The sequence below is a fragment of the Parasteatoda tepidariorum genome, chromosome 1, assembly GCF_982258835.1.
Source record: "Parasteatoda tepidariorum strain Cologne lab strain chromosome 1, Ptep-v5.0, whole genome shotgun sequence".
NCBI lineage: Eukaryota > Metazoa > Arthropoda > Arachnida > Araneae > Theridiidae > Parasteatoda > Parasteatoda tepidariorum.
Window position 1 is genome coordinate 136,007,410 of NC_141755.1, and position 27,797 is coordinate 136,035,206.

The window sequence follows — 27,797 nt, forward strand, 5'->3', positions numbered from 1 at the left end:
GACCATTAGCACAGGTGTCGCTAAAATCGATAGTGACGCAAATATGATATGAAAAGGGTTAGGAATATTCTTTTTGGCCTACTTTTTAAGTGTTCCGCAGTGGACTGATCGTTACGACACGGTTCCCAGCAGATCACCGAAATCAAGCATTACTGGCTGAGGTGAGTGTGCGGGTGGGAGACCACTTGGATCAGTCTGCGTAGGGACCGAGTTTGTGCGATATTGGTCCTCGTTAAACTGTTCTACCGTAAAGTGCTCGAATTCGCGTGCAAATCGTCGGGCAACCGAAGCGGGAGTGCCACCCCCTCTGCAGAGGATCGAAATTGTGATGGCATGTCCTGGTATCATACTCAGGGATGTTTCCCTGACCGTCGCCAATAGCCCATTGAGCATCTCTAGTGTGACGTAAATGAACTACAACTACAGCAACTACTTTTTAAGTACACTATTGTCTATTTGAGATAGACATTTTTCTCCCTTGCTTTCTAATTAATATCAAATACTGCATTTTAGGGTACATTTGGCGGACACTTTAATGATTTTTTATATTTTTTTGGTACGCATGAGAACTTTCGTATTAATTTTAAATCATTGCATATGTGTCAAAATTTCTAATAATATATACATACTAGTGGGCTGCGCCCCCTGCTCGCTAACGCTCGCCAACCCCCGAAAATTGCTACGCAATCTTGTATGGTCTGCTTCGCAAACCAAGCTCGCTTAGCTCGCTACTAACTTAGGTACATTGCAAATGCACAAAATTCTAAGAATTCAAAACAATCATTCAAATCCATATAACAATTCTTTTTCTAAAAAAAATTACATCTTTTTAGTAAATACTGAGTCCTTAAAATAAATTTGAATTCAAATAAATGACATGTAATTCGTTAAATCTATTAGAAATGTGCTATAGTATAAAATCTTAAGATAAAATTTCTAAAACTGATATCTCTTTAAAAAGGTTAAAATTTCGGCTATAATTAAGTCTATTAAAAATTGAAATAAGTGAATTGCAATGGAAAAACCTGCATAAACAAATAAATTCTAGTAAAACAAATAAGTTCGTGATATAAATCAAAAATTGTCAAATAAATTCGAAATACATAAATTCGTGAAAAAAAAAAAAAAACGCTTTCGACAAAAAACTAAAATAGAGATCTATCGACAAAGACTTCTGCCTAGCTTATGCTCTCCCTGGTTATTTCAGTTTCCGTTTTTAAAAGCGCTATATGTTGAGCCATCTTAGCTAGATTTGGCATGTGACATTTTTCGCTGCAATCATTGGTCTATTTTCTAGCGTTGCCATTCGGGGAGTTGTAATTAGGCTTTTTTTTATCGCCGTGTAAGAGAAATATATATATAGATGCTGAAGAATGTATATTAAACATCTTTAAAAAAAGTTTTATTTTGTCCGCGTCAGTCTAGATTATTAGCACAGGTGTCGCTAAAATCTATTCTTAATCTATCTTGTTAATTAGTCTATATTGTTCTATGTTTATGTTATATACGTCGGCTTTTTTGCAAATAATTGCAGTGTTTATGTTTATAATATTTCCATTTGGAATTTATATGTATATCATGTGATTCTGAATAAATTCTTTAGAACCTATTTTAAAGTAGCTGATTTGATTTGTTCATTTACGTCGCACTAGAGCTGCACAATGGGCTATTGGCGACAGTCTAGGAAACATCCCTGAGGATGATCCGAAGACATGCCATCACAATTTTGATCCTCTGAAGAGGGGGTGGCACTCCCGCTCCGGTAGCCCGACGACGTACACGCGAAGTCGAGCACTTTACGGTAGAACAGCTTAACGAGGACCAATACCGCACACCCTTTGTCCCTACGTAGACAGATCCAAGGGGTCACCCACCCGCATATTTTTTTTTATTTTTTTAAAAAGTAGCAGTTTTATAAATAGACCAATAAAATTTTAATTTCTTTATTTGCATCTTTTTGCCATGATAAAACATATTTTTATTTGTCTCGTATTCCCTTCCGTATTAAAATGTATCATACATTACTGCTTAAATGTCGTCGGGAAAACCCTGAAAAGAAATATAATATTACATTATTTAAGAAAATCCAGCTTTTTTATTTAATTTTTATTTGTTATTTTTTTTGTAGATGAGAATAAATAAAAGACGAAAATGTGTTCTTTTTACTTGCACATTACCACCAACTGTCTGTTCACTTTTCCTCAGAAAATTCTGAGCGACAAGTCTTTCGTTTGTTTTCATATAGAAAGTTATTCAACATCCCTGAGGGATGGGAGGAGACAAGAACCGTTTCCGTTTAATGTAAAGAACACACCGTTTAATGTAAAGAATTTTATTTTTAAATTACTTGGAAGTAGTGAAGAACTAAGTTTGATCTGTCAATCTTTTTTCTTTTTTTAATTTGCTCTTAAATAGCGTATATACTTATATATGCTAATAAAGTCAATTATAATAGCTCATACACGAATTAAAATATTAAAATGGACTTGTAATATCTACCAAGTTGTCTTATGAACTTCAATAAGGAGGACCTCATTCATTCTGCAGTTAAAGCGCAAGTGCTATTTCCATCAGAAATAGTTTTTCTAATCATGAAAAGACACAATTTTTTTTTTAATATAATAAAGAAAATTAGGATCAACAAAATGGACATACAAATCAGGATTTTAATCTCTGCTCTCGTCCGAAAAGTTCGTCTTCCTGACGGGGAAATTTAAAAAAAAAAAAAAAACGCGACAAAAGTAAGAATTTATTCTATTACGCCTTATTTTATTTACTTGTTAGTTTTTTTGTATCGTTATAGACGCCGCTTTCTCCAAAATTGTGCGATGGAGGAATGGCAAAACTGCACAGCAACTTCTTTAATCGACATATAGCGCGTTTACATTATAACGAAATTTTTAATACTGCATATTAAATTTTCTGTTGTTTTTTACAACTTAAATAATAAATGTTCTAGAGCCGATATGGCTTCTTTGATAATTGACTCCTACTGATGAGACTTGGGTTCGAATTCCCATGTTAATTCATATACTGTTTTTGGTTTGCACAGTTCCGACATACAATACTTGCATTAAAGATAATAATCTTGCCCTCGAGCTAACCATTTTCATGTTTTTTTTTCCTTTTCTTTCTACAAATGTAAAGCAAATGTGAGCTTCTTTCAATTCTGATGTCCTCCATGAAAGTGAATTTGTCGTAAAACTTTACAAAAAGTTATCTTGTACTCTAAGTTTGGTTCAAAATAGCAAAACTGCTGGTTTTAGTGTTAAGAGCAAAATTCATATGTATGAATTAACACCAGTACTAAAATAAAAGTTAATACCTTAAATCTTGCAATAAATTAATCTTAATCAATTTTTTTTTGTTAATATTTATTCACTTATTTTCGGTAAAAGTTAATTCTTTTTATTTATTTAACAAGAATTTTGTATGAAATGAAAAATATTCTCATTTAATCATTTAGAATTAACTTATTTTTGTTTTGTAAATGTACATACATTGCACTCCCCTTCCCTTTCTTTTTCATTAGTAGTCAATAATACACATTAAATTTAATATGTTTTAAAATTTAAAAAAAAAAACAGTTAAAAAATTCTTAATTTAAATAAAATATAAATATAGTAACTTTTTTCTTGGAAATTTTTAGCAACATATATCAAAACTAGTTTAGTATAATTTTAATACACTTTCCATTGGTACAAATATTTATTCTTTAAACCAAAATTTCCTTTCGTATTTTTGCAAATTAAAGTACAGTGAAAGTTTGATATTTTTTTATTTCCAATGAGCTGCACAATCGGTCTTGCCGATGAGCAGACCTAGTGTGTTCTCCAGGGGTGGCATCCACTCTTTCAGGACCACCACAATGGGTGAGATACCGTTGGTCATGTTAATATGGACGTCTAGTTTCTGCCACACTAGATGGCAGCACCGAGACTCTATTTGGATGCTAAAGTGCACTAGGAATTTAATTTTGCTGGAAATGCCAAGAGCCAATAAGGCACTCCAGGGATCTTTTACATGCCGCATAATCATACGACATGGCCGCTGAGGATTTTCTGCATCCCGAAAATCCGGTGTCTGGGCCGGGGATCGAGCCCGCAGACTTGGGCTCAGAAGGCCGGCGACAAACCAACTGCGGCACCCATCCACTGAAAGTTTGATATATCGAGATTCATATTGCGAGATGTCCGATATTACGATACCTTCAAAACATTAATATTTAAGGTACAGAAATTCTTTGTTTATAACGAGTTTTAAAAAAATTAGCTTTCCGCAATAGCGGCTTTGGGGAAAATGCATTTTTCTTTTATTAAAATTAACGAAAAATGACAAAATAGAAGACGCTTTTATTTACTTATTTCCGATATTAATATAGAAAGTGAACATCATTTAACATTATTTTCCTCTTCCAATCATAATCCATAAAGTTTTCAAAGCATATATATATGAGGATAACCACCAGCTAAATTACCTTTCTATATAAAAATGAAAAAATCTTTTACTATTATCAGCAATATTGACATATACTTCAAATAAATCTACAGTGCGCAAAAATTAAATGAACCCACTGGAATAACTTTTGATCTAAAGTTCGGATCTTCATGTTCTAGGACTCGTTCTTAATGGTTCGAGAGGGTGACGTCAAATATACTAATTAATTTGTGCAAACGATATTTAAAGCTAGAAAATAAGGCATAAGGACGTACTTGTACTTTCTCTGATTAAACATACCTTTTTTCGACGAACTAGGATTTCTGGCCCTTAAAATATAGTAGCTTCAATCAGGAAATATTGTTTTAACAGTTTTTTCAGGAGCGCGTTTGAAAGTTTGGACCCTTTAATGTTAACTTTAGTTTTTTCGTAGTTCATTATATCCCCAATTTTCTTTTAAGCGAATTGAAGAAGTTTTGCATTAAATTCCAATCACATCAACCAATTCCAATTCGTTTTTCTAAAGTTAATTTCATGTAAAATATAACTTTTAGTAAACGTTTATTATTATTTTATTTAATGAAAGTCGAAAAACTTTAGAAAGGCAAGGTATAAAATTTATTCATCATTTGAAATAATGCAGTTTTAAATGTCAAAATACAAAATTTAAGCAAAATCGGTCAAATAAATCCTGAGAAATAAAATAAAAACTCATACTTTTCGAAATTTGGTCTCCTAACTCATTAATTATTATTATTATTATTTTGTCTATTTTTGCGACTTAAAATTCTTAACTATAAAAGCAAAAGCAAATTTAAATGGTAGAAGAAAAAGGTATTTCTCATTGATATGTGGTAAACAATAATTAATTAACTGTGTGAAAGGTTATTCGGTGCAGGCGTATGCCAATATGGCATACAGGGCGAAACGGAAATTTTGGTGAAAAGTCTGCTTTCAGCTCTGCAGAGAAACGAAAACACAGGCAGACAAACAGCAGCCATATGTGGCATTTATTTTTAAAATGTAAGTTAGTTAATATTCGTTAATCGGACTCAAATTTAAAATTTGTAAATTGAAAAATCATTACAAATTTTAACTATATTTGTTTGAATTTTATTTTTTAAGCCGATGGAACTCACTCTTTTTCTCAAATGGAGAAATTAGCATTTTACCAAACATAGATGTTCACTTTGAAAGCATCTTCGAAACGAATTGGGAATCATAAGGATAAATTTTAAAACTTTCTTTGTATTTATTTGCAATATATATTAACATAAAGTCCCCTGATTAGAATAGACCTTTTTTTGTTCCTAAAATTATATTCTGTAACAATTTAAAAAAATTCGAATTTTACAATTTAACGGGCATAACCATTTCGAAGTTCTCGCAAAGCGGGGCATCATATCCTTAGATAGAAAACGTGGATGTAAAAAATGTACTTATAACTTTATTTTCAAAACATTTAAATGATTCAAAACCCAATCGATGCATATAAAAATAACATTTTCATATCAAAATGTTCCTTAAATGCTTTGTTAAATGTGCATGAAAGTTCAATTTTTTATTATCGAATAATTTTTACTTTATGAGAGTCAAAAGCGTGGAAATTGTTTGAAATGACGGTGACTGCTACAACTATTTTTCTTTATTGCAGAAGTAATTTTTAAGCTTACAATGTGTGGTAAATTGCACCATACAGTACAAAATACATCGATAACAGAAAAAAATGCGATTTAAATTGACATTAAAATGAATCTGCGCATAATGGTATCAATATTAGTGATTTTAGATTCTTAGAAACACATGTGAAAAATATGTGAGAAAAAAATGTAAAGTATAAAATTCGTTTTAATTTAAATATTCTGAATTAATTTGTTTGAGGCCCCCTTTCGGAGGGAGGGGGGCTTGACCCCTTGTTGGACCTTCTACGACAGACGACTACAAACGAATACTGGTCATTCTTTACGAAAGAGCCATTCCTTTCCATTAACCTTCCCTCACTTGGCGATTATCATGGATCATACTGAACTGCCAATCTAGTCTATGGTTTGGTCGATAGTATGGTGACGTCCATAATAAGGGGGAATCAGAGAGATTTGGTGAAACGACCCTGACACGTAAATTAATAACCAATAATTATGAAAAATTGAATTTTTTTTCGTGGAATTATCTTAGCAAAAGCGAATTTTACGATTGTATGTGAAAAAATTTTGATTCGTTAAAAAAAAATTTTCTAATAGGGAGAAATACGCAAAGGCAAAGTTAACATTAATCCAAGCTTTCGGTAGCTCTCCTGGCATATTTTCCAGATTGCTACTATACGGTATAGTCTAACTATACCGTATAGTAGCATATAGTATATATACTACGGTATAGTATAACAACTAAAATCAAGTCTTACCATGTGAAAATTCAATCATTGAATCAAAAGTTATTCTTGGTGTTCCGTTTTTTCTTTTCTTTTATAGCGCAATGTACATATAATGTACATGTGTATGTATAGCGTGTTTGTACATAGCGCAGAAAAAGCAAATGCTTTGAATAATTCAAATTGCAATCGTGGTATTATTTAAACATCGCACATACATTTCAATCAAATTTTGTATTTTCTTTTCCGAAATAACATTTTTAATGTGAAAATCCATATACATGATGTATAATGCATGATATGTAATACCAAATGTTATAATATCGGTATATAATAAAATGCTCTTCCTCTTTCATCCTTAATTTTCTCACATCGCGGGAAGTTAGGAAGTTAAAATTTGTGGTAAACAGAAAAATTTTAAAAGTTTAAATTCGATATTTTGTATTTAAGGGGTGATTATGAGACAGAGATAAAAATATAATATACACAAGTTGGTAATTGGTATTAATTATTATTTTTATGAGTTATTAAAATTATAACTAATGCGAAATAAATACTCAAATTTGGACCACGTGTTCTTTATGGGAGAATAAGAAAAGCTAAAAGAAGGTTACTTTCAGGTTTTTATAATTATCCCAATTACCCCATTAATGCTAAATAACACGTTTTTACCAAAATAGATATAGATTATGTGCTTCTTATGAGACAAAGGAAAAAAATAAAAAAAGTAACAATTTTGATATTTTATAACCATCAGGGTAATTAAACTGTTCAACAGTTATGCTAGATAACATGTTTCTTCAAATTATACCCTTGTACTTAGCGCAGCATAGCCATTTCCGGCTTTTATTCCATTAAACCATAAAGAGGTGATTCATGGTAGTGGACGACTATGTAGAACCTTGAATCGATGAGTTTCGTTTGGCAGATGAACTCGCCATTGGCGATCGAAATGGGCTGCAGGTGGCGTAGAGCAGAACTCTTTTCCTATGGCAACACTTCACATGCTTTCCCCATTAGCGTGTGGAAAGTCATAGAGGAAGGAAGTACGTTAGTTTCTCTCTTGATTTTCATATAGATTAAAATCTTTCAACTTGAAACACATAGATAGAACTGAAAACTGCATTAAACATAGTTCTAAAGAAGAGTATCATGGAAATTTTAAAAAATATTTTGATTAAATAAAAAGGAAAAATATTAAGAAAAGGGAAGATATCGTAGTATATTCCTATACAACTGAAAAGAGGAGGAGAGGGAAGGGAGAAGGGCTAAAGGCATGAAACCGGTCTCTCCCCAGATGGCGTATTCGAGTGTTGCGATCGCGAATCGCAAGCAGGTCTGAAAAAATTTTTAACCCTTCGACTTGAATTTAAAATTCTAGTGCTGAGAATTCAAAGGAAGCGTTGAACTATGATGCAAAGCTGGTCACCGCAGATGGCTCTAAAATTTGGACCATTCACATATTCGAATTTTTCGTATTTAGTGTGAATAATCTTTCGCAGCAATGCTGCCGAAAGCAACCCGAACCAACAAGGAGTCAAGAAGCTGTAAGTTCCTGCAGATAAAGGGTGAGGAACAATGTGGAACCGCGAAGCTCGGAGTTCGTGTAGGTAGGTCAGTGTTTTCCAAACTTATGACTTTTGTGTACCCTTTCTAAATTTTTCGTAACGCTGTGTACCACTAATACAAAAATTAATGCATTTTTTACTATAAAAATTTTTTACAAAAGTTAAAAAGCACAACTGGCTGTTGATACCACTAATTATTAACTGTCAACTCTGCTTGATTGATTTGATTTGATTTGTTCATTTACGTCGCACTAGAGCTGCACAATGGGCTATTGGCGACGGTCTGGGAAACATCCCTGAGGATGATCCGAAGACATGCCATCACAATTTTGATCCTCTGTAGAGGGGATGGCACCCCCGCTTCGGTAGCCCGACGACCTGCACGCGAAGTCGAGCACTTTACGGTAGCACAGTTTAACGAGGACCAATACCGCACACCCTCGGTCCCTACGCAGACTGATCCAAGGGGCCACCCACCCGCACACTGACTGCAGTCAGTGATGCTTGACTTCGGTGATCTGCTGGGAACCGTGTCTTAACGATCGAGACCTGTCAACTATGCAAAACTAGCCATTAGAAAAATACGTAATCGTAAATTTTCATGGCTAGTTTTATTTTTAAATAAATTTTTTTTAAATTTTCGTTTGTTGCAAGATATTTCGCATAAGAACGCGTACCCCAGCTAAACCGTTCCCGTAGTCCTGGGGGTACGCGTACCACACTTTGGGAAACACTGGTGTAAGTGGTCCAGTTGTTCGCCGAATCAGACTTTCAGACAGACAGATTGGTGAAATCAAACATGAAATCAGTCAATCAGACAGATTGGTGAAAATTATGAGCGAATATTCACTAGTGAAGAACTCGCCTTTGAGATTCACTTTTGCATGCAGTAACAAATGGCTTTTTACAAATTTAGTATTTCCATTTGAACTGGTTAGCAACATTTGCAGAAATAGGCAACCGGAATCTTTACATAATTATGAAATCAGTTCGTAAACAAACAATAGACTGTGATGAACATTTCACTAAGCATGCCCTTAATTATTTAATGAAATAGGTAGTTTGAAATATTCCAGTATGTGCATCAGCATTAGTCAATGTTAATTAAGATTTCTGTCAGTTCTTTTGTTTTATTTCTCATAGTAATAATCGCAATAGCGTTTTTTTAATTTTTCAACATAATCATGTTTAGAATTATTTATTTAAAAGCTCAGCAATTTTGTATTGCACTTTTAAATACAAATAAAATTTTGCGAAGAAATTAATTTTGTGTAACATAAACCCAGTGTCGGTATAAAAGCAGTTGCTTTATCTTCATAATTATACAACAGGGGTCTGTCCAGGCCAAATTTACTACCTTTTAGCGGTACCTTCACAAATTCAACTTTAGGAAAAACGGTAGTTTCACAAATTCAACTTAAGGAAAAACGGTAGTTTCACAAAATACTTTTTCTTAAAATTTTGTTTTTGTATCCCTTAAGAAACGATAAATCCATATTTTTACCATATTTTTGTGTTGATTTTTTTTATATAATTTTAAATTTTTCACAAATTATGTCTAAATTTTCACAAAATAGGTACCTCTCAGAAAAACCTAGACAGACCCCTGTACAAGTTCAATGAGCCTAAGTTGCTGTAATTTAATACCTTTCCCCCCCCCCCTCCCTTTTTAAAATTGGTTAAACGTAGTTTTTTGCAACCCTATTAAACTTTTATTACTTTAATCACTTATTGCAGTAAGTTTATTATACCTTACTGTAGCTCATTATGGGAAGATTTCTGTATCCTGATCTATAGCTAAATAAGTTTTCAGGCAGTGGCCCTCTAAAAAAAATAACATAAAAGGGGGCCTACTGAAAGGATATTACTCATAGCCATCCTCAGACAAACTTCTACTTGTTTTATTTATTTATTTTAGTTTGCAAATTTGAAATAAATTTATAACTTTGATGATTATAGTCGGCATGATACGGAAATATTCCCCTCATTAGTACTAGATAAAAATTAACTAACAATTGTAAATAAAATTCTGTTTTCTTAGTTAATCTATCTGAAAATATTACACAATTGATAAACCTTATGCGAGGGTAAACTTATCAAGGGTAACCAAATTCATGGCTGTTGGAGTATAACTACTGGCACATTTCACTTTACTGGGCACAAGCAAAAAGTCACTAAAAATGTATACATGTGCTTTTCTTAGTTGTTATTATGTGTTTGTGTGAATATGTACTAAAGACCTAATAAATATCCATTTTTAAAAAGATTTTAAGAATATGAGTATCTAGGGGTATGAGTATCTCTATCAATACCTACACTAAAGTGTTAGCCTATGTTGTACTTAGCATTTTAAAAACAAATTCACCACGATACCTATTTTTGTCAAATTATCTTAAAATGACCAGATCTGAAAGTGTGAGCATGTAAGGGGCAAAAATTAAATTCATAGTTCCATAATATGAGTTTGTAGTTATGTATTGTCTTGATTTTGGATTATAAATCTCAAAATACTTGAAACTCTACTTCTTTAAAAAGGTATCTAGTAAAAAATCTAAGTAAATATGTGCACTACATATATATCATCACGATATTGCAAACTCATGTTTTATCATTCGCTTTTGTTTGGACCAGTGGGGTCATTATATTAAGCGTCAACTGTATTTATATTATTTCAGTGTTTTCACTACAGCGCGAGAATCTCGCTTATTTTTTTCTTTTCTCGCATTAAAAAATTATTAACACGAGAAGATCGCGCACTCTATTAATCAATTTCAAAATGAGCGAATTTTGGAAAAAAATTAGTCTTCTGCCATTTTGAATAAAATCCGTTTCACTTTTCTTCCTTGATCTTTCATTATTTTCAACACGGATCCCTGTTATCTAGCTTCCCTATTTACCAGTATTGTTCAGAACCGGTGCGAACAGCAGAACACAATGCCCCCCCCCCCCCCCCGAATGACGGAACACCTTTCAGAACACATTTTTTCTGCAACCACGTGTTCACGGAAGGTAAGATTTCTTCATATAAGACATGAAAATTTTTTTCAATGCTACACATTTTCTAAGTGATTCCGAATTGTTCAGCATCTGTTACAAGGTCATTTAGCACTCAAAACCGAATTAAGACAAAATATCTTATACAAATGACTGATAAACATTTGAGCAACTTAATGAGAAAGGCTGATGAAAAAGTAGATATAAAACGTTTTCCATATGATGATGCAGCAAAAATATTCAATGCTTGAAAAATTAGAAGATGTTAAATGTGTATTATAATTAAAGAAAAAAAATTTTTCCAAGTCTATTCGCGTTTTTTTTAATTTTTAGAAATCTCACTTAACTTTTTGAGATCTCACCCTGTTTTTGAGAAAGGGGGAGAAATTCTCTCTAATTTTTTTTCTGTAATGAAAACACTGTATTTTATACCATATAACTCAGCTAGAGACTGAAGCTTTAAGTGGTGTTAAGTAAAAACTCTAATATAACATTTCTTGTTCTTATAAAACAGAATAATGTCTGTTTTTTTTTAAAATTTCTAATACATGGTCTCTGATTTTGCCTGTGAATAATTGCAGTCCTTACAATTTATGCAAATTCTTAAAAATATTTATTTATTATTATTTTTTTTTTATAGAATTGTTAAAATTGGAGGTGAGTTTTATCATTGAATAGCTTTTTCTGGAGTCCTTACGCATGGCAGGGATACCCGTAATGAGTGTATCAGCACCCATTAATGATCATGTTGCCATTATGAATTCTTACAGCTCATATGTATCAATGCTCCAAGATCCTGTTGCAAGTAAGTTTAATACCTAATTAGTCATTGGGACTTGAAAAATCAGAATTTATTTTCACTTAAAAATTTCTCATTGCAATTTAGTAATAGAGATTACGTAGATATATTTAGTACTAAAGATGTACTTAATGAATAACTATATACTTATGGCTCATGTTTTTTTTTTTATTTTGATAATGTTTACAATTCTCATTTATTGATATTCATAAAAATAAAATGACCAAAGTAATATACTTATCAGTAAATCTTACTTATCTGCATCAAATACAAAATTATTCTTCAATATTTTTTTGTCTCTTTTTAAACATAACTATATACCAATAAATAAATCATTGTATTTATCTGCACTTGATCAAAAAGCATACTTAAATATTCTTACTTCTCATTTTTAATTTAATCATATCCACATTTCTTTTTAAAGCAAAACCTTGATCAAATATATTTTATGTATTTATTGTAGTAACCTGCAATTATAGCTTATTTTTTCTATATTTATCTATCATTAATTCCTATTGATTTTTATATTGCAAAACTTTAATTTTCTCTTTTTCTTTTCTTTTATAGAGGATGAAAGTAAATTGAAAGCTTTGCAAGAATTAAGTGGAGAGGTTGAAGTAAGGTTTTAATTTAATATAGTAAAATGCTGTATTCATAATGTCATTTTATGGGGTATTCTAAATTAATTTTTTCAGTTTCAGAAATGACAGTTTATTTTTCGTAATTTCACAGGTTATGTATGCCACAATTGAAGTCATTGTGCCATTAAGCCCAGCATTCAATTCAATTTTGACTATGGAATTACAGGAACCTTTTAAACCCCACCCCATTTTCTAGTTATTGAAATTGGCCTCATATTTTTTGGTTTAATTTTTCACTTTTTTGCCAATTTTTTTTTCTTTTACATTAAATGTAATTACCAATAAACGTATTTATTAAAAAATTAACGTTTTAGTACCAATTGTATCAAGGTCATTGAATTTAATTGAATGGCAAATAAGAATTTAAATTTTAAGAATTAAGAAGCATTAAAGTGATATGTTTAGCTCAAAAGCTTTTTAAAAACTGTTTCAGCAAGCTGAGACATAAAATCACTATTTATCTTCCCTCCTATGTTAGTATTAATAGACTATTAATGGTAAACATGTTATTAGTTTTATTACTCTAATGAAGGAAAAAAAATATTCATTTTGATACATCACAGTTTGAATTTGATAGTTAAAGACTAGAGGCACACCATTGAAATAAAGCATACTATGTTTATAAAATTATATATATATTTTTTTTGAAATAACAAATAAAAATAAAGGAATTTGAATAGATGTTTGACTAACAATAATAAAAAGAATAATATTTAAATAAAATATTTATGTTATAATTTTGTAATTAATGTATCCTTTTATTTTTTCAGACTATTGTTAGCAATCCACAATATCCTTCATTTTTTGATCATGATATAAAAATTTTCATCAGAATTTTAGGAGATGGAGAATCACAATTCATTGCAGAAAAAACTACACATGTATGTATTTTCATGTCATACCAATGGATCATTTTGCATATTTTGATGTGTATATATATATATATATATATATATATATATATATATATATCCTGTATTATTTTTTATGAACATAGCCAATCTAAATTTTTTTCCTTTACTCTTTTATGTTTTTTTATCTATACATTGTCAATTAGTAGTTAACATAACTCATAAGCTTTTTGAACACAATTAATAGTCATTGATATGGGTTTAAGATACCAAAATTTGAACAGTATTTAAAAAAGTAATCCCTTCGTTACGAATGTTTGTAGGTTACGTTATGTGTGTATAAAATCAAACTCATTTTAATATCTTGGCAGAACAATCAGGTTTTCCCTATTTACGCTTGATCTCAGTTTGTTTTTATACTCAAGACTGCTGTTTTTAAAAATTAGATTAAATCACTGTTAGAAATTGTCCTGATAATCTTGATGTTTCTGATAAAAAGTATTTTATCTGTATTTGTCCTGAATTTTATGTGTGTATAGAATATTCAATTTTCCAGGAATAAAAATGCAGATTTTTGAAAAAGTAGATTTAAAGAATTGAAAAATTTTGATCCAATATCTTTTTTTTTTTTTTAAATGCTTGTCATTATCGCAATATTTGATAGTTCCAATATAGGGACTGTCTATTGATTACTTACATGGCTTAGATATTTAGGCCTTACCCAGAGGATTCATTGTTTCAACCTCGTTGGGAATTAAGTCATTCAATGAAAAGGAAAATTGATAAGCAATTTTGCAACATCAAATTTTTATGATGTCGATTTCAAGGGTGATATGCTTACTTATTATTTTCACCAAATACATTAGAAAATCTTGTAAGATTTCCCAGTTTTGTCTAAATTTTGATTGTTTTCTTTCATGTGATTTCAGTTAACAAGTAGTCATAAAGCTTTTAAATGATGGGTAGGAGGATTGCTCACTAAAATTAATGTTGTACATAAACGTTAAGCAACATATTCATTGCATTTTAGTTTTGAGATTATTGAAACCCTACTTTAATTAGATTAAAGAAATCTTCAACTCAATTAAGCATTTGAATTATATATTGGTATGAGTAAAATATTGACGAATTAATGCTGTTCATTTTTTTTTAATGCAACAGTCCCATCAAATTTTCCATGTTTTGATTTGGAACTATTATTTGTTGTTCTGTATTGATAAAATTATTCTGGAAACTGTTAAAACGTTTTGCTATGAACAAGTAATTTTTTTGCTGTGAAATTTTATTTTGTTACTATTAAGTAGAGTAAATTATACTTTTTAATTAACTGTTCCAGAAAATGCTCTGCTGTTCCAATTTTATCCTGTTTTTATTGATGTCCTGATTTTTTCTTTGGCCTGCTACAAAGGCTGCTTAATGTCTTCAGCTTGGGCAATGTTTGTATTTTATTTAATAATAATGCATAAAGACTTTTTTTTTAAGTTTAAAGGTATTGCAGTTTTTTGTCTATTCAAGTTTTTAGAGATTTATTAAATGTTTTTAAATTTACTAGCAAATAGGATATTCCATATTTTGATCATATAATTTCAAAATTAAATTTGAGAACTCTACTTCTTGTTATATAATATTTTAAGCATGAAAATTTGTCTGTTGTCTAATATTTTATTGACAATTTATTAAAAATATAACTTATCAGACCTAATTAGAATTTTAATATTATGATAAATTGTCATGAAACATACATATTTCACAGTGTATTACAATATTTTTCAAATTTAATTATTGACTTTGGTCAAGTTTTTGTTAACCAAACAAAATATAAAATTATCATTGTTGAAAATTATCATATACTCAATATGTATTCAAATTTACTCAATATAAATCAAATATTGTTATCACAATGGTTAATAATGAATGTTTTGTTGCTCAACTAATATGATTCTTGTTGTTTTGAAAATATTTTTTAAAAATTATTATTTAATTATATATTTTAATTTGCTTTTTTATTACGATTTCCTTAAAAAATATTTCCACTGAATTGTATTATTTTTTTCAACAACTTTGTGAGACAATTTCAAAAATAATTCACCTACTCCCTACGAATAATCATTTGCTACCTCATAGCAAACCAACCTTGTCTTTAATGTTCAAATTATTAGAAGTAAGTTACAACTATCTTCTGAATATATATATTTAAAAAAAACTTCTTTTATTAATAAGTCGTTTGTAAATCAGCCAGCAGTTATGTATAATTTCAAATAGTAACAATTATCGATCAATTTAATTTCCCTTACAATATAGTCAGAACAAGAACTTACAGTATATTTTTGTTCTGCATGCATTGTTATTTGTTGAGTTTAATTGAAATGCATGAAAATAAAGAGCAGGGATCTAGAAAAGTTTAAACTTCTAGTAATTCATTTTTATAAGCCATACTGTGTGATTAAAAAAGGTGCTATATTTTACTGAAATATTGGGTACAAGCTGAAATACTAGTACAAAAATTGTGCAAAGTAAAGTTTATTTGGTCAAAATTTTGAATAGCTGAAAATATTTTTTGAAAACTGAAAATTTTCTTCTCTAGCATTATTAATTTACTTCTCTACATTTTATAATAATAAATAGAAGATTAAGAGTTTGTATTTCCTTCAAATTGTGGGAAAAGAGTGGTGCTTTTTGTTACAGAATTTAAAGTGAAAATAAAATTTGACTTACTGTGCTTCATCTCAAAACCGAATTCACTTTAGAGAACAACTTATTTTACTTATTTCGTGTATTTTATATCGTATTCATAACTTTTATCCGATTTCATTCCTACCCTTTAATGTGATTTTATTCATACCTTTTATCTGATTCTATATACAAACTTATTCCATTTACAAACTTATTCCATTTACAAACTTATACAATTTTATAAGTTATAATGGTATGACAAATAAAGTGGTGCCTGTATTTTGTCCATTGAACTGTTTTACCGTATTGTTTGGCGCAGCATGTCCTCTTTTGGACTTTGTGCCACTAAACCATACATTCAATTCAATTCAATTCTCAAAACCGAATTTTTTATTTTAAATACTTGATAATTTTTTTAAAATTTTTTCAGAAATTACCTTACTACAAAAGATTGATGTTTACATCTGAACAGATTAGCTAATATAATGTTGCTATTTATAATTTTGTTGCTTTTATGAGAACTTGAAGAGAAATTATGCAGATTCCTTTCTCAACATATATTTCCTCTATATGTTTAATGTTAGAATTTTATGACTTCTCCTATACTGATTTTATTGCTGTTTTATTATTATTCAAGTATTCATATCAAATATTCATATTTCAGTTGGAAAATGTGGAAAACATTAGTAGTTTTTAGAATAATCATAGAATTTCATAAGGCCACCATGCAATGTGGAGGTAAGAATGTGTTATTTATATGATTTATCATTTTCAATGAATTTGCTTTTGTATTAATATATTTCACAGTTATTTGTCATTTTACATTACTGTTGCTACTATTTTTTTATTAATGCATCTTAAACTAAATTTTTTTTTTTAGATTTTACACTTGTTTGATTAATTAGTTATTTTGCTCTTAAAAGTTCAAATGTCGGCTTCCATTACATTGATAAATGCTTCTATGAATAATTCTTGATAAAATGAGGGAATGAAAGAAGTAAAGAATAGAGGAAAAAGAGGAAGATAATTCTGCAATGATTCAATTTATAAATAAACAGAGGATATAGAAACATTGCCGAGGATTAGTTCTGCAATGAATCAATTTATAAATAAAGTTTATTGGCCTATAATTTGCAATATAAATGTTAATGATCACAAGGAGTGAACTCATTTTAAATTCTCTGTACAGAAATTTCTTGGCAAATTGTTCCTAAAATTTTTTTGTTTTAATTTCTCAAGATTTTTCATAGACATTGCTTAAAAGAATTCCATATTTTTTTGCTTTTACTAAATGAAAAATTCTGAGGAATATTGTTTTTCCAATCCAAATTGCTCTGATCCTTAAATATATATATTTAATTATATCAAGTCTTAATCATAAATTTATTTTTTAAATGTTATGAAATGCTTTTTTTGCACTAAATTTAAATGAAAGTCATAATGAAAAAAAATATATTGTGGGCTCTTTTTAATTTTCGTGTGAATAACTCAAAATATTAGGGGATATAAAATATCAATGATTCCCCCACAACACAACAGGACGATTTTATTAATACTTTGAATTATTTAAACTTTTTTGACAATTTTAAAGTCCAATGCGAAAGGAACCTTTAAAATTTTCATGATTTATTAAGTAGAGAAAAATAAATTAAAAAAAGAATTATGGAGAAATATAGAAATACTCTCTATTCAGTGTTTATAAGTTTCTCCATTCATTGGTAATTTGTTCTAAATAAATCTTTTTAATGTAATTAAAATCTCTTTTTTTTTTACTTCCATGGGTTAAATACTTCTGTTATTCACTTATTTTATATTGTTCGTTTTGGTATTCTTCACCATCCTGTTAAACCACAATATGCCAAAACATCAAGCATATTAAAATAAAACTTAACTAAGTGAGAAATCTAAGGGTTGCATGCAGTGATGTGAAAATAATGATATATTTAAAAAATTTAGCTATTACTAACACCTCTTCAACTTACAACAAATGAAAAAAATTTGTGAAAAATTGTATAGTCATCGTTTGACTTCAAAGCAAAACAAAGCATGTAAAATATTAATTATGATATGGTTGTGTCGCTTGAAAATAGGGTTCAACAAATTTAAATCTATGTATTAAAATAAAGTAGATTTCATCATAAATTTAATAACTTGCAAATATTTTAACTCAATGCAATTTTCTGCTGTATTTTTTTTTAAAGAAACTATATTCTTTTTAATTTTCTTGTTGAAATTTTACGAAACATTTATGTGTTTTTTACTTCTAAAATTTTAATTAGAAATTATTGACTGTGGATGCCTTTTTTTGTTGTGTGTGTTATTTATTTAATCAGATTGGCTTATGACAAACTCTTTATTGAAGAAGAAAAAATATGGTGTATAAATATTTAATTCTCTGCATTGTTCAACATGAATACATTTTTGTAATTATAAAACAAGCTCCAACTTTATTGTGATAACATATGAAATTATAATAATTATATGATGTGTTTACTATATCATATAATTATCATATCATATAGCATCATGATATTAATTATAATTATATTAAAAAAGGCAAAATATTTAAAAGAGCAATAGTATGATGTATGATTATTATTAGTATGATTCTTAATAGCATCATGAAATCGGTTGGTTACATTATCATGCTACATACTGATTGTATGAAGAAAATATATTCTAAATTGTAAAAAATAATTAAGCTTTTGTGATTTTCCAATTATTTTTAGATACAGATGTTTCTGCTTTGTGTAAAGAATACTTACAAAGAACTGCCTAATTACTTGCATCTTATATTTGAAACACAACCTACTCCAAAAGTAAAGGATTTATCCGCAGCTACGTTGGAACCTTCATTGAAAGAAACATTTACCATAACACAGATTCAAATTCAGACAAGTGAAAAAAAGGAACAGATTCAACTACTGAGTTGGTGAGAAAAAATAATTTTAGTGTCTGTGAATCAATTTTTTTTTTAGTTATTAAAATAATTATTAGTTCATATGATATGAAAATTTCAAGTCTTGTGTTTAAAAGCCTTTTTAATTGCATGTAGATTAGATTATTGTATTTTTTCTCTTTCATTTCCTGAGTAAGCAATAAAAATAGTTATTTGGCTAAACCATTGTAAAATTTAAACTATTTGACGTAGCTTTGGTAATATTTAAAAATTAGCTTACTCACAAGTATAAAAGGGTTTCCATTCCTAAAAAAGCCTTAAATTTAAATATGGTTTTAGGAGCCCATTAAAAAGTCTTTTTTTTTCTTTCTAAACCTTCTTAAAGCTCATTCATATTTTAATTTTGAGGACTTCAATTGCAATTTATAATTGTTTTCATTATTATTCTTAGTGCTATTAAATTTCAAAAATGATATTCAAGTAAAATAAAAAAAGTTATGAAGTAACTTCATTTAAAAATTTAATGTGAGGAGCATTTTTTTCGTAATTTAATTCTAAAACATGCTTGGAATCTTTTTTCTTGCTTAGCTAATTCGAACTTCAGGTCAATTTTTAGTGGTATTTACTTTAACATCGCTTAAAAAAATCATATATGCATGCTTTCAATCTGTATAAGCCTTCAAAGTTAAGAAAAAATTTTACTATTATTATAATAGGTGCACTACCTTTTGACCTGAGGGGCCACATGCACAACAGATTGACCTATGAAGGGTTGCATGCCCAAGAATTTAGACAGGCATGCTGACAGCAATTATAGGTAGTAATTGTTTTATAAACATCATTGTTCTAGGCACTAAATTCTTTTTATCAGTTAACCTTGTAATATATTTACATTAAATTAAATACTTTTAAATGTTTAAAATTAAAAACTGATTACCCAGGGGGGGGGGAAACACAATCAGAAAATCAGAATCAATTTATAAGAAAAGAACAGATAATTAGAAATAAATATTAAAAAAAGGAAAAATTCATGTTTTTTTATCACATTACATAATGCAAAAGTCCATTTAAACATACATTTTAACATTAAAAAATTTTAACTTTCATAGAATTAAATTTTTAAAAAAATAAATATTCTACTTAATAAAATAAATGCAAGTTAAATTCTTTTATCAATGGAAAGTTTGTAGGGATAAAAATGATTAAAATTAAAACAAAACCCTTTCAGTGCAAAATAAGATTCAACATTTAGTAAGGAATATACTCCAACTTTAAAACATTAATTTTAAATAAATTATAAGAGCAGGGACTGGAAGAGAGAAGCAAAAGAAAACATTAATTTTGATCTTCAGAATCTATTTTTCAATTATTAGTAAATAGTATCAATTTAATCTACGGATTTATCAACTTAATTTCAATAACCAGGGCTGATTGTGCTCCGGAAAAAATCCGGATTTTTCGCTAACAGTGATCCGGAATTTTCCAGAGATCGAAGGTCCAGATGTTTCAAAAAATCATTGATCACAGAAGTTTCCGGAAATCAAATTTTCAAAGGTGGAACTTAAAAACACAGTTTATTTTGTTTGTAAGGGAGAGCCAGATACATTTTTTATTAGTAAATAGTTATAATCATAAACTCAAGAAAAAAAGACATATTTGTAAATTTTAATTACTTCTGCAGGTCATCATAGGTATGTGTAAAATTTTAAATATATTTTAAGTAAACTAAGAAATATTGAGAAAAAGGAAACAAACTTTGTTTAAATTTTTTTCTAGTTTTTCAATGTAAACTTTTTTCTTTTTTTTAAAAAAAACTCAGGAAATTTTCTGGAATTTTAACTTGGCCTCACAATTACCCCTGAATAACTTACGGAGCTACCTATGATTTTAACTTGTAATTATACTATTTTAGAATAATTAGATACAGTACAAACCTTAAAAAATTAAACTTTTTAAAGTTTTTATTTAAGAGTTTTTATCCTTTGTTCGATGTCTTATCCCACAGTTTTGAATTACCTCTACTTGTTTAGTTTTTTGGCTGCATTTTTGATACAAAGTTTTTAAGAGTAAACTTTTTCTAAATTAAGCTGAAGATATGTTAATTTTAATGATAACAGTATTATAATAATATTTTATTTTTTGGAAAATTAAAATATTTTTTAGAATGTCAGGCATTGTTAATCTTTCATAGTATAAATATTAAATTAAATAAATATGAAAGATTTACATACAATTTCTTTTGACTACAAATTGCATAATTTTTTTTTTTTTTTTTACATTTATAATATTTTATAATTTTTTTTTTAAAACATGCAGCTGACTTAACTATCTTTAATTACATATTCTAGCTAAAAAAAATATTAAGTTAAATTTAGAATTTGGAAATTTACTTTTCAAACTAAGTTTTTATTATGTTTCAATTTGAATGACTTACAAAAATTGAAAAATGACCTTGTTAAGTCATTGAAAAGACACTGTATTAGTGTAATATTTATTTAACTTACAACATTACCTGTGTCCTTTTACATTGGGTTAGTTCTCTGCCTTGGAGGTTTTGGAACTTGCTCTTAGGTATTCTAGCAATACAATTCAAAAACAGAATGTTTTTTATTGTACAGTCATGAAAAAATAATTTTCTAATTTTATAGAAAAACTCATACATCCAATAAAGTTTCAATTAATTCACAACATGTCCTATATAAGATAACAATAAAGTATTATCTTTGATAAAATGCATCTCAATGTGGATATATAATTTTCTAATTCTTATTCTGTTTGGATCAAATCATCTAAACTTAGAATATAATTTTTTTTTAAATATCTTACAACCAGCTCATAATTTAATTAAGAAATAGTTAGCCTGAGAAATATTTGTCAATATCACAGAAAATTTGATATTTTTTAATCTTTTTTAAAGCTTATTAATCCTTTTTTAATTAAAACAACTGTTTTATCCAAATGAAATCAAATTTATTTTATGGGTCTCAGTTTTTATTCTTATCCTTGATTGAATGTCTTTTCTTTTTTCTTTGAAAAGGCTTGCTGCAAAAATATTGCAAAGTGTTAGTTTTTTCTAAATATCTTAAAACAATGTTATATATTCAACTAAAAAAATAGTCTAAGGAATATTGACGCTATCTTGTATAATGTATTTTATTACTTTGTTACACTTATTAAAAATAAAACTTTCTTAATTGAGACAAATATTTTACTTTGGAGTACAATGTAACCTATTAAGTTGATCAGCCCATTAGGTATACCAAGACTATAATTAACACCACTCTTGCATCACCTCTTAAAATACTGACCATTTCTCAAACTAGTCCATCAAATTGGTACATTACAAATGGTCAACTTGCATGATTTTTGCTGTAAAATCTATTTTATTGATTTTTGTTTTATCCTTGACTGGCTTGTCATTTTAATTTCATTTTTATAATGTTTACAGTGAAAATATAGAGAGAAACTTTTTAAATTAACTACTTGCATGCAGGATATACCTTAATGTCTTTCTTTTTTACTTATTTTATATTTTATACCAAATGATCAAGTCAGAGTGGTTTTATACAGTAAAACTCTACATCATTGTTTTTTACTCATTCAATTGTATTCTGTGAAAGAATTTTATGTTCAATGACTAGGTGGGACAAAGTTAAGCATTAAATTTTGTGCATTTAATTTGTTCTTGGGGAGAAAAAGACAAAATGCAGAATGTTTGCAGAAATTTTATTTTTTGTTTTGTTTTATTTTAGGAGCAATCCATCTTTCAACAAAGAAGTTTATGTTGACTTTATGCATGCATAGATAAAAACGTTATCTTTTCTGGCTTACCTAGTTAGAATATATCAAGTGATTAGGTCAATGACTAATATATTAAGAATCATTCTCTACTTTTTTTTAATAAATATTTTTTATAAAGTCAAGCTAATGAAAATAAAAATGGAGTATATTCATATATGAAGCAAGGTAAAAGAAAGGCTTGATATGATGATATATTTGGTTAATCCCTCCACTCGTATTTCCTTGCTTACTTGTTTATTAGTTCACAATGAAGGAGGAAATTAATTTTTTTAGAACTATTTTGACTATTGGAATTTTTTCTGATTATTAAATTTATTTTATTATGTTGTGAATGGAAAATAATTTCTGAGCATTTTATTTTATTTTTTACTACTGTGATTTAACTGTATCATTAATACAGGAACCTCCAATTATAAAATCACTGAATTGTAAAATTAGCTGCTTTTTACTATTATTTCAGTTAGAACGGAATCATTTTAATATCAAACTATGTAAAAACCATCTTCTAATAAAATTATTATCGTTATGTAAAGACAAAATTTTGTATGGCTTTTGTTTAAAACAGTGAAAAACTTTGCTTTTTTTGTTTGAATGATTAGAATTTTCTATATTCTCAAGTTTTGAATAAATATAAATAATAAATTGTTGTCTGTTGTCTATGAGCAAAGTTACTGGTGTTGATTGTATTTTGTGTTGAAATTGAAGGGCAAAAGTTTAAAAAATTAGGAAAAAGGGAGTCTAAGGGAATCCAAAAGAAAACTGTTTATGGGCTAAGAAAAATTGTAAAATGCCTATCATTCAATGTCATGGATCCTCAATCATTCAATAAAGTGAATCTAACTTCAATGGATTTAAGAAGAACTCTTGATTTCTTAAAATAAACTATACTGAAAAGAAAAGGATATTTAATGTTTTAGAAACTCTGATATGTTTTCAAACTATGGTGAATCTTTAATTTGAAATTTTGCTTATCAAATATAATATTTTAAAATCCTCCTGCAAGTTAAAAAATGTTGCTCATGTTCATGTCAAATGTAGGTTTTGCAAAAATAAAACATAAATGTAGTAATCAATTTAGTTTTTAATCAATTTAATTTAGTTTAAAATTAAACTTTGAAATGACTTTTTCCTACATTTTGGTTTTTAAAATTTGCTGCTTTTTAAAATCAAGTGTTCTAAAAATGGATGTGATTTTAATAGGCAGCATGCTCTGTATTTATGTTTATCTGAGTAATATTATCCTAAATTAATTTCAAATTTATTTAAATTAAGATAATAATTTAACCCAGCTGTGATTTTAATTTGATTTTTTTTTGTAGAATATTGTGAATGAATATTCCTCACAGTTTGCTAAAGGAATGATAGGATTGTTGTGTCTATGTCCGCAAGAAGTGGCCCACTTGCACAAAGTATTGCTTGTAGCAGCCCGTCATATTTTAGCCACAGAGCTAAGAGATAGTAAATGCTTTTTTTATTACTTAAATATGTCTTGTTTTTTTCCTTTATCCTGAAACATGTTTTTTTTCTCTTTATTTTTAAATAAATGACTCATTTTTTTTAAAAAAATTTTTAACTTTAGATACCATTTGAAAAATATTGTTTGAAATGTTCTCTGTGTGTACTAGTTCTCCTTATTTTTTGAGAAATTCTTTTATTTTTGTACCATTTTCAGAATTGTGCATATATAACTAATTATATCTAAAAATTAATAACTCTAAGAAAAGAAAATTTAATAAAGATGTAATAGCAGGATTGTTTTAAAAAAGAATAGCAAAATTATATTTTAAAACAGTCTTTCTCAGTCTTAAATAATTTATAATTTAAATACTATTATTTTAAAAATAAACTGTGTTATTATATTTCTATTATTTGATAAGATAGAGTAAAATACTTTTCATAACTATGAACGAACAATTAAAAACAGTTCAACAAAATTTACATCTTCAATGTCTCTAATATGTCTAGTGTTACCCGTCAAATTTTATTTAAGATCATTCAAAGCATTGCTCTTGGCCTGCTTGTGTGATTTTAATATAAATGTGGCATTGTGTTCATGATAATCAAATGTGGAAATGAACTCACTAGTTTTTCTCTCTTTTTGTTTCTCTGAACTGATTTTCTTTCCTTTTTTCACTGCCATGTTTAAATGTGTGATTTCTATGGTAGTCATCAGTATCATTATTAGATTAGAATACTAACTGGAAAATATATAAAAAAAATTCTATTTTTATTACTATAAAAGTCCCTAAAATTCCTTATGTGTAAAATATTTAGTACATTATGCAAAAATTATCATGAAATTTATAATATTTCATGAAATCTACAGGAATTTTTCCTATGCTGATGGGTAAAAAACTAATTTTTTGATGATATACATTCAAATCACAACTATACAAATTTCTTACCATTTTATTTTTTGAAACTTACTGCCATGAAATAATAATAAAAACAAGTTTGTTAAAGCTGGGGGCTTGTTAAAGTCTGTCATCTGGGAGCAAAACTATCTACAAATTTAAATTTTATGTATATTTTTTCCTTAAAACTCCTTTTTGGAAATAGTGTTTTTAAAATTAAAGCTCTTGTTTTTCTTGTTTTTTTTTCCATTTAACATTCTGTACTCAACATTTATTTTAACATTTTGTGATTAATAAAGTAATAAAAGTTTCAAAATTTAAAATAAATGTTGTGATTGTCCAGTTTTGTATTACATATTGCATTGTTTAATTTTATTGAATGATTTCAGAATACAAAATGTTCCGTGTGTGATGGTTGCATCTTTCGAAGGTTTTCTTTATATCTATGAACTGAACGTTGAAATGGGGGGAGATCGTATTTAAATAAAACAGCACAGGTAGAAAATATTTGCTTCTTAAAAATAATAATAATAAATATGAATTGTGTATTATTCTCTTCAGAGTTTGGAATTTTTTGGCTGGTAAAACTTCCCATAAAAACTGTGGTTGGTTAGATTTAAAAACATCAAAACTATCTCAAATTTTTTTGTTCATAGTTAGATTTTTTTTATATATATATTCGTCATTAAACAATCTACCCAATTTTGGGTTTACGACTACTGCTAATGTTCAACTCCGTAGCCTTTTAATGTTGATATAATCCAGGAGACAATGAAACTCCTGTATCAGTACTCCCAGAGGTATGATTTGTTATCGGAACATGGAGGACTTTGTGACTCGACAGATTTAACGTGCATCAGTCACCATTTACTACACCAGGAGTCTTCGGCCGGCGCAGATCGAACCCACGAACTCTTAGTGCTCCAGTGCCCTACCAACCAGGCTATCCCAGCCTCATAGTTAGACTTTGTAAAAGTTAAGCATTACATAATTATTGAGTAGCAATAAACTGTAACTCAAAATTAACTATGCATTATTTAAATTATTATTAAATGCTGATCAAAGTGTTTAAAAATAGTTAGTTTTTTCCTTTCTCATTTAGTTAGTCTAAAAACTAGACATTGCAAGGTAGTTTTGTGTTAAACAACTAAGACAATGGCGTTTCATCAAGCTGTAATTTCTGGAGTTTTCTTTTTTAAGATATATTTAAAAGAAATAGCTGCTTTTACAAATGACTCAAAATTGCTATGAGATTTAAGGATAAAGTTATTAGGGGTCTGTCTAGGTTTTTTTTTAGGGGTACCTATTTTGTGAAAATTTAGACATAATTTGTGAAAATTAAAAGTTACATCAAAAAATCAACACAAAAATATGGTAAAATAAGAAATTATTTTCAAAAATTGTCACTACAAATAAAAATCATTTATGATTAGTAAATTTTTGTCCATGTACAGTAGAGCGCCGATTATCCGAACTGCTCGGGACCGAATGCGGTTCAGATAATGAATAGTTGGAAAGTTGTTTAAAATCTAGTTTAAATAATTATTATTTATGCACTAGCTTCCCTTCACACTTTTTCTAGGCTTAGGACTGGCAGTACTATCTAAAATAGCTCTGGCGTGTTTAAAACTTTATTTTTTAAATTTTTAAATATTTATTTGTATTACTTTTTCTTCAATTTGAATTATTTTTATCATATTTTTGCTTTTTTATCATTTTTTTGTCAATTACTGATTTTTACCACATTTTTCTTCATTTTCCATTGCAAAAGTATCCAGCAAAAACTTTTGTTTCAAAGAAGATGCTCTTTTTGTGCAGCCATATCCTTTATTCTTTTTAAATTAATCAACTGAACTGGATCAACATCATTTTGACATTCTAACCAATTCATTGCAATATCTAATAAATTGCATGCTACTATATGAGAAAGTCCACTATCTTGAACTTGATCACCTACTTCTTCCTCTTAGTCTGTGGAGTTTTGATTTTCATTCAAAATTTCAACAACAATTTCATCATCAATTAAAATTTTAAATCCTGAGTCATTTTCATTGTCTCGACACCAGTCTTCTATTTCTTCTGCTGTATAAACCTGGCACCTTTTCACCCAAAAGAAACTTCATTCAGAAACTTCAGTTTCGTTTGTTTTTCTGTTAAGAATTTTATTCCAAGATTTAAGATTCCAAGCACTGTTATTACTAATCATTAACCATAAGTGACAACTACCCATCCTTCAATTGTAGAACTTCAGCACTTGTCTATTCATAAACACCTTCCTCGTTCCAACCATTGTAGATTGTCAAAATGAAGCTTGCATTCTTTTAAGATAATTTTCAATTGAAGAGGGCTAAAGGGGTATGTAGGTTAAACTGCTGAAAAAGGCTGTAAATTAAATATGGTCTTCAGATGTAG

The 27,797-nt window shown here is 28.5% G+C and overlaps 1 protein-coding gene across 8 annotated transcripts in view; it reads left to right on the forward strand.

Moving 5' to 3' along the window:
• The first annotated feature begins 9,116 nt into the window (after positions 1-9,116).
• LOC147817049 (transcription-associated protein 1-like) overlaps positions 9,117-27,797 on the forward strand; it is an 84,420-nt gene continuing 65,739 nt past the window's right edge. For 3 of the 8 annotated variants that reach the window (XM_087154273.1, XM_087154278.1, XM_087154285.1), the window contains exons 1-4: positions 9,129-9,448; positions 12,008-12,172; positions 12,734-12,783; positions 13,578-13,688. In XM_087154273.1, the coding sequence (XP_087010399.1) occupies positions 12,067-12,172; positions 12,734-12,783; positions 13,578-13,688 (267 nt within the window). In that variant the 5' untranslated portion in view covers positions 9,129-9,448; positions 12,008-12,066. Of the gene's footprint in view, positions 9,516-9,541; positions 10,110-12,007; positions 12,173-12,733; positions 12,784-13,577; positions 13,689-16,995; positions 17,070-19,060; positions 19,264-19,946; positions 20,048-22,982; positions 23,080-24,350; positions 24,490-25,774; positions 25,883-27,797 lie in introns of those variants that run through there. The other 5 variants (XR_015430064.1, XM_087154293.1, XM_087154279.1 and 2 more) reach the window with 5 other exon arrangements.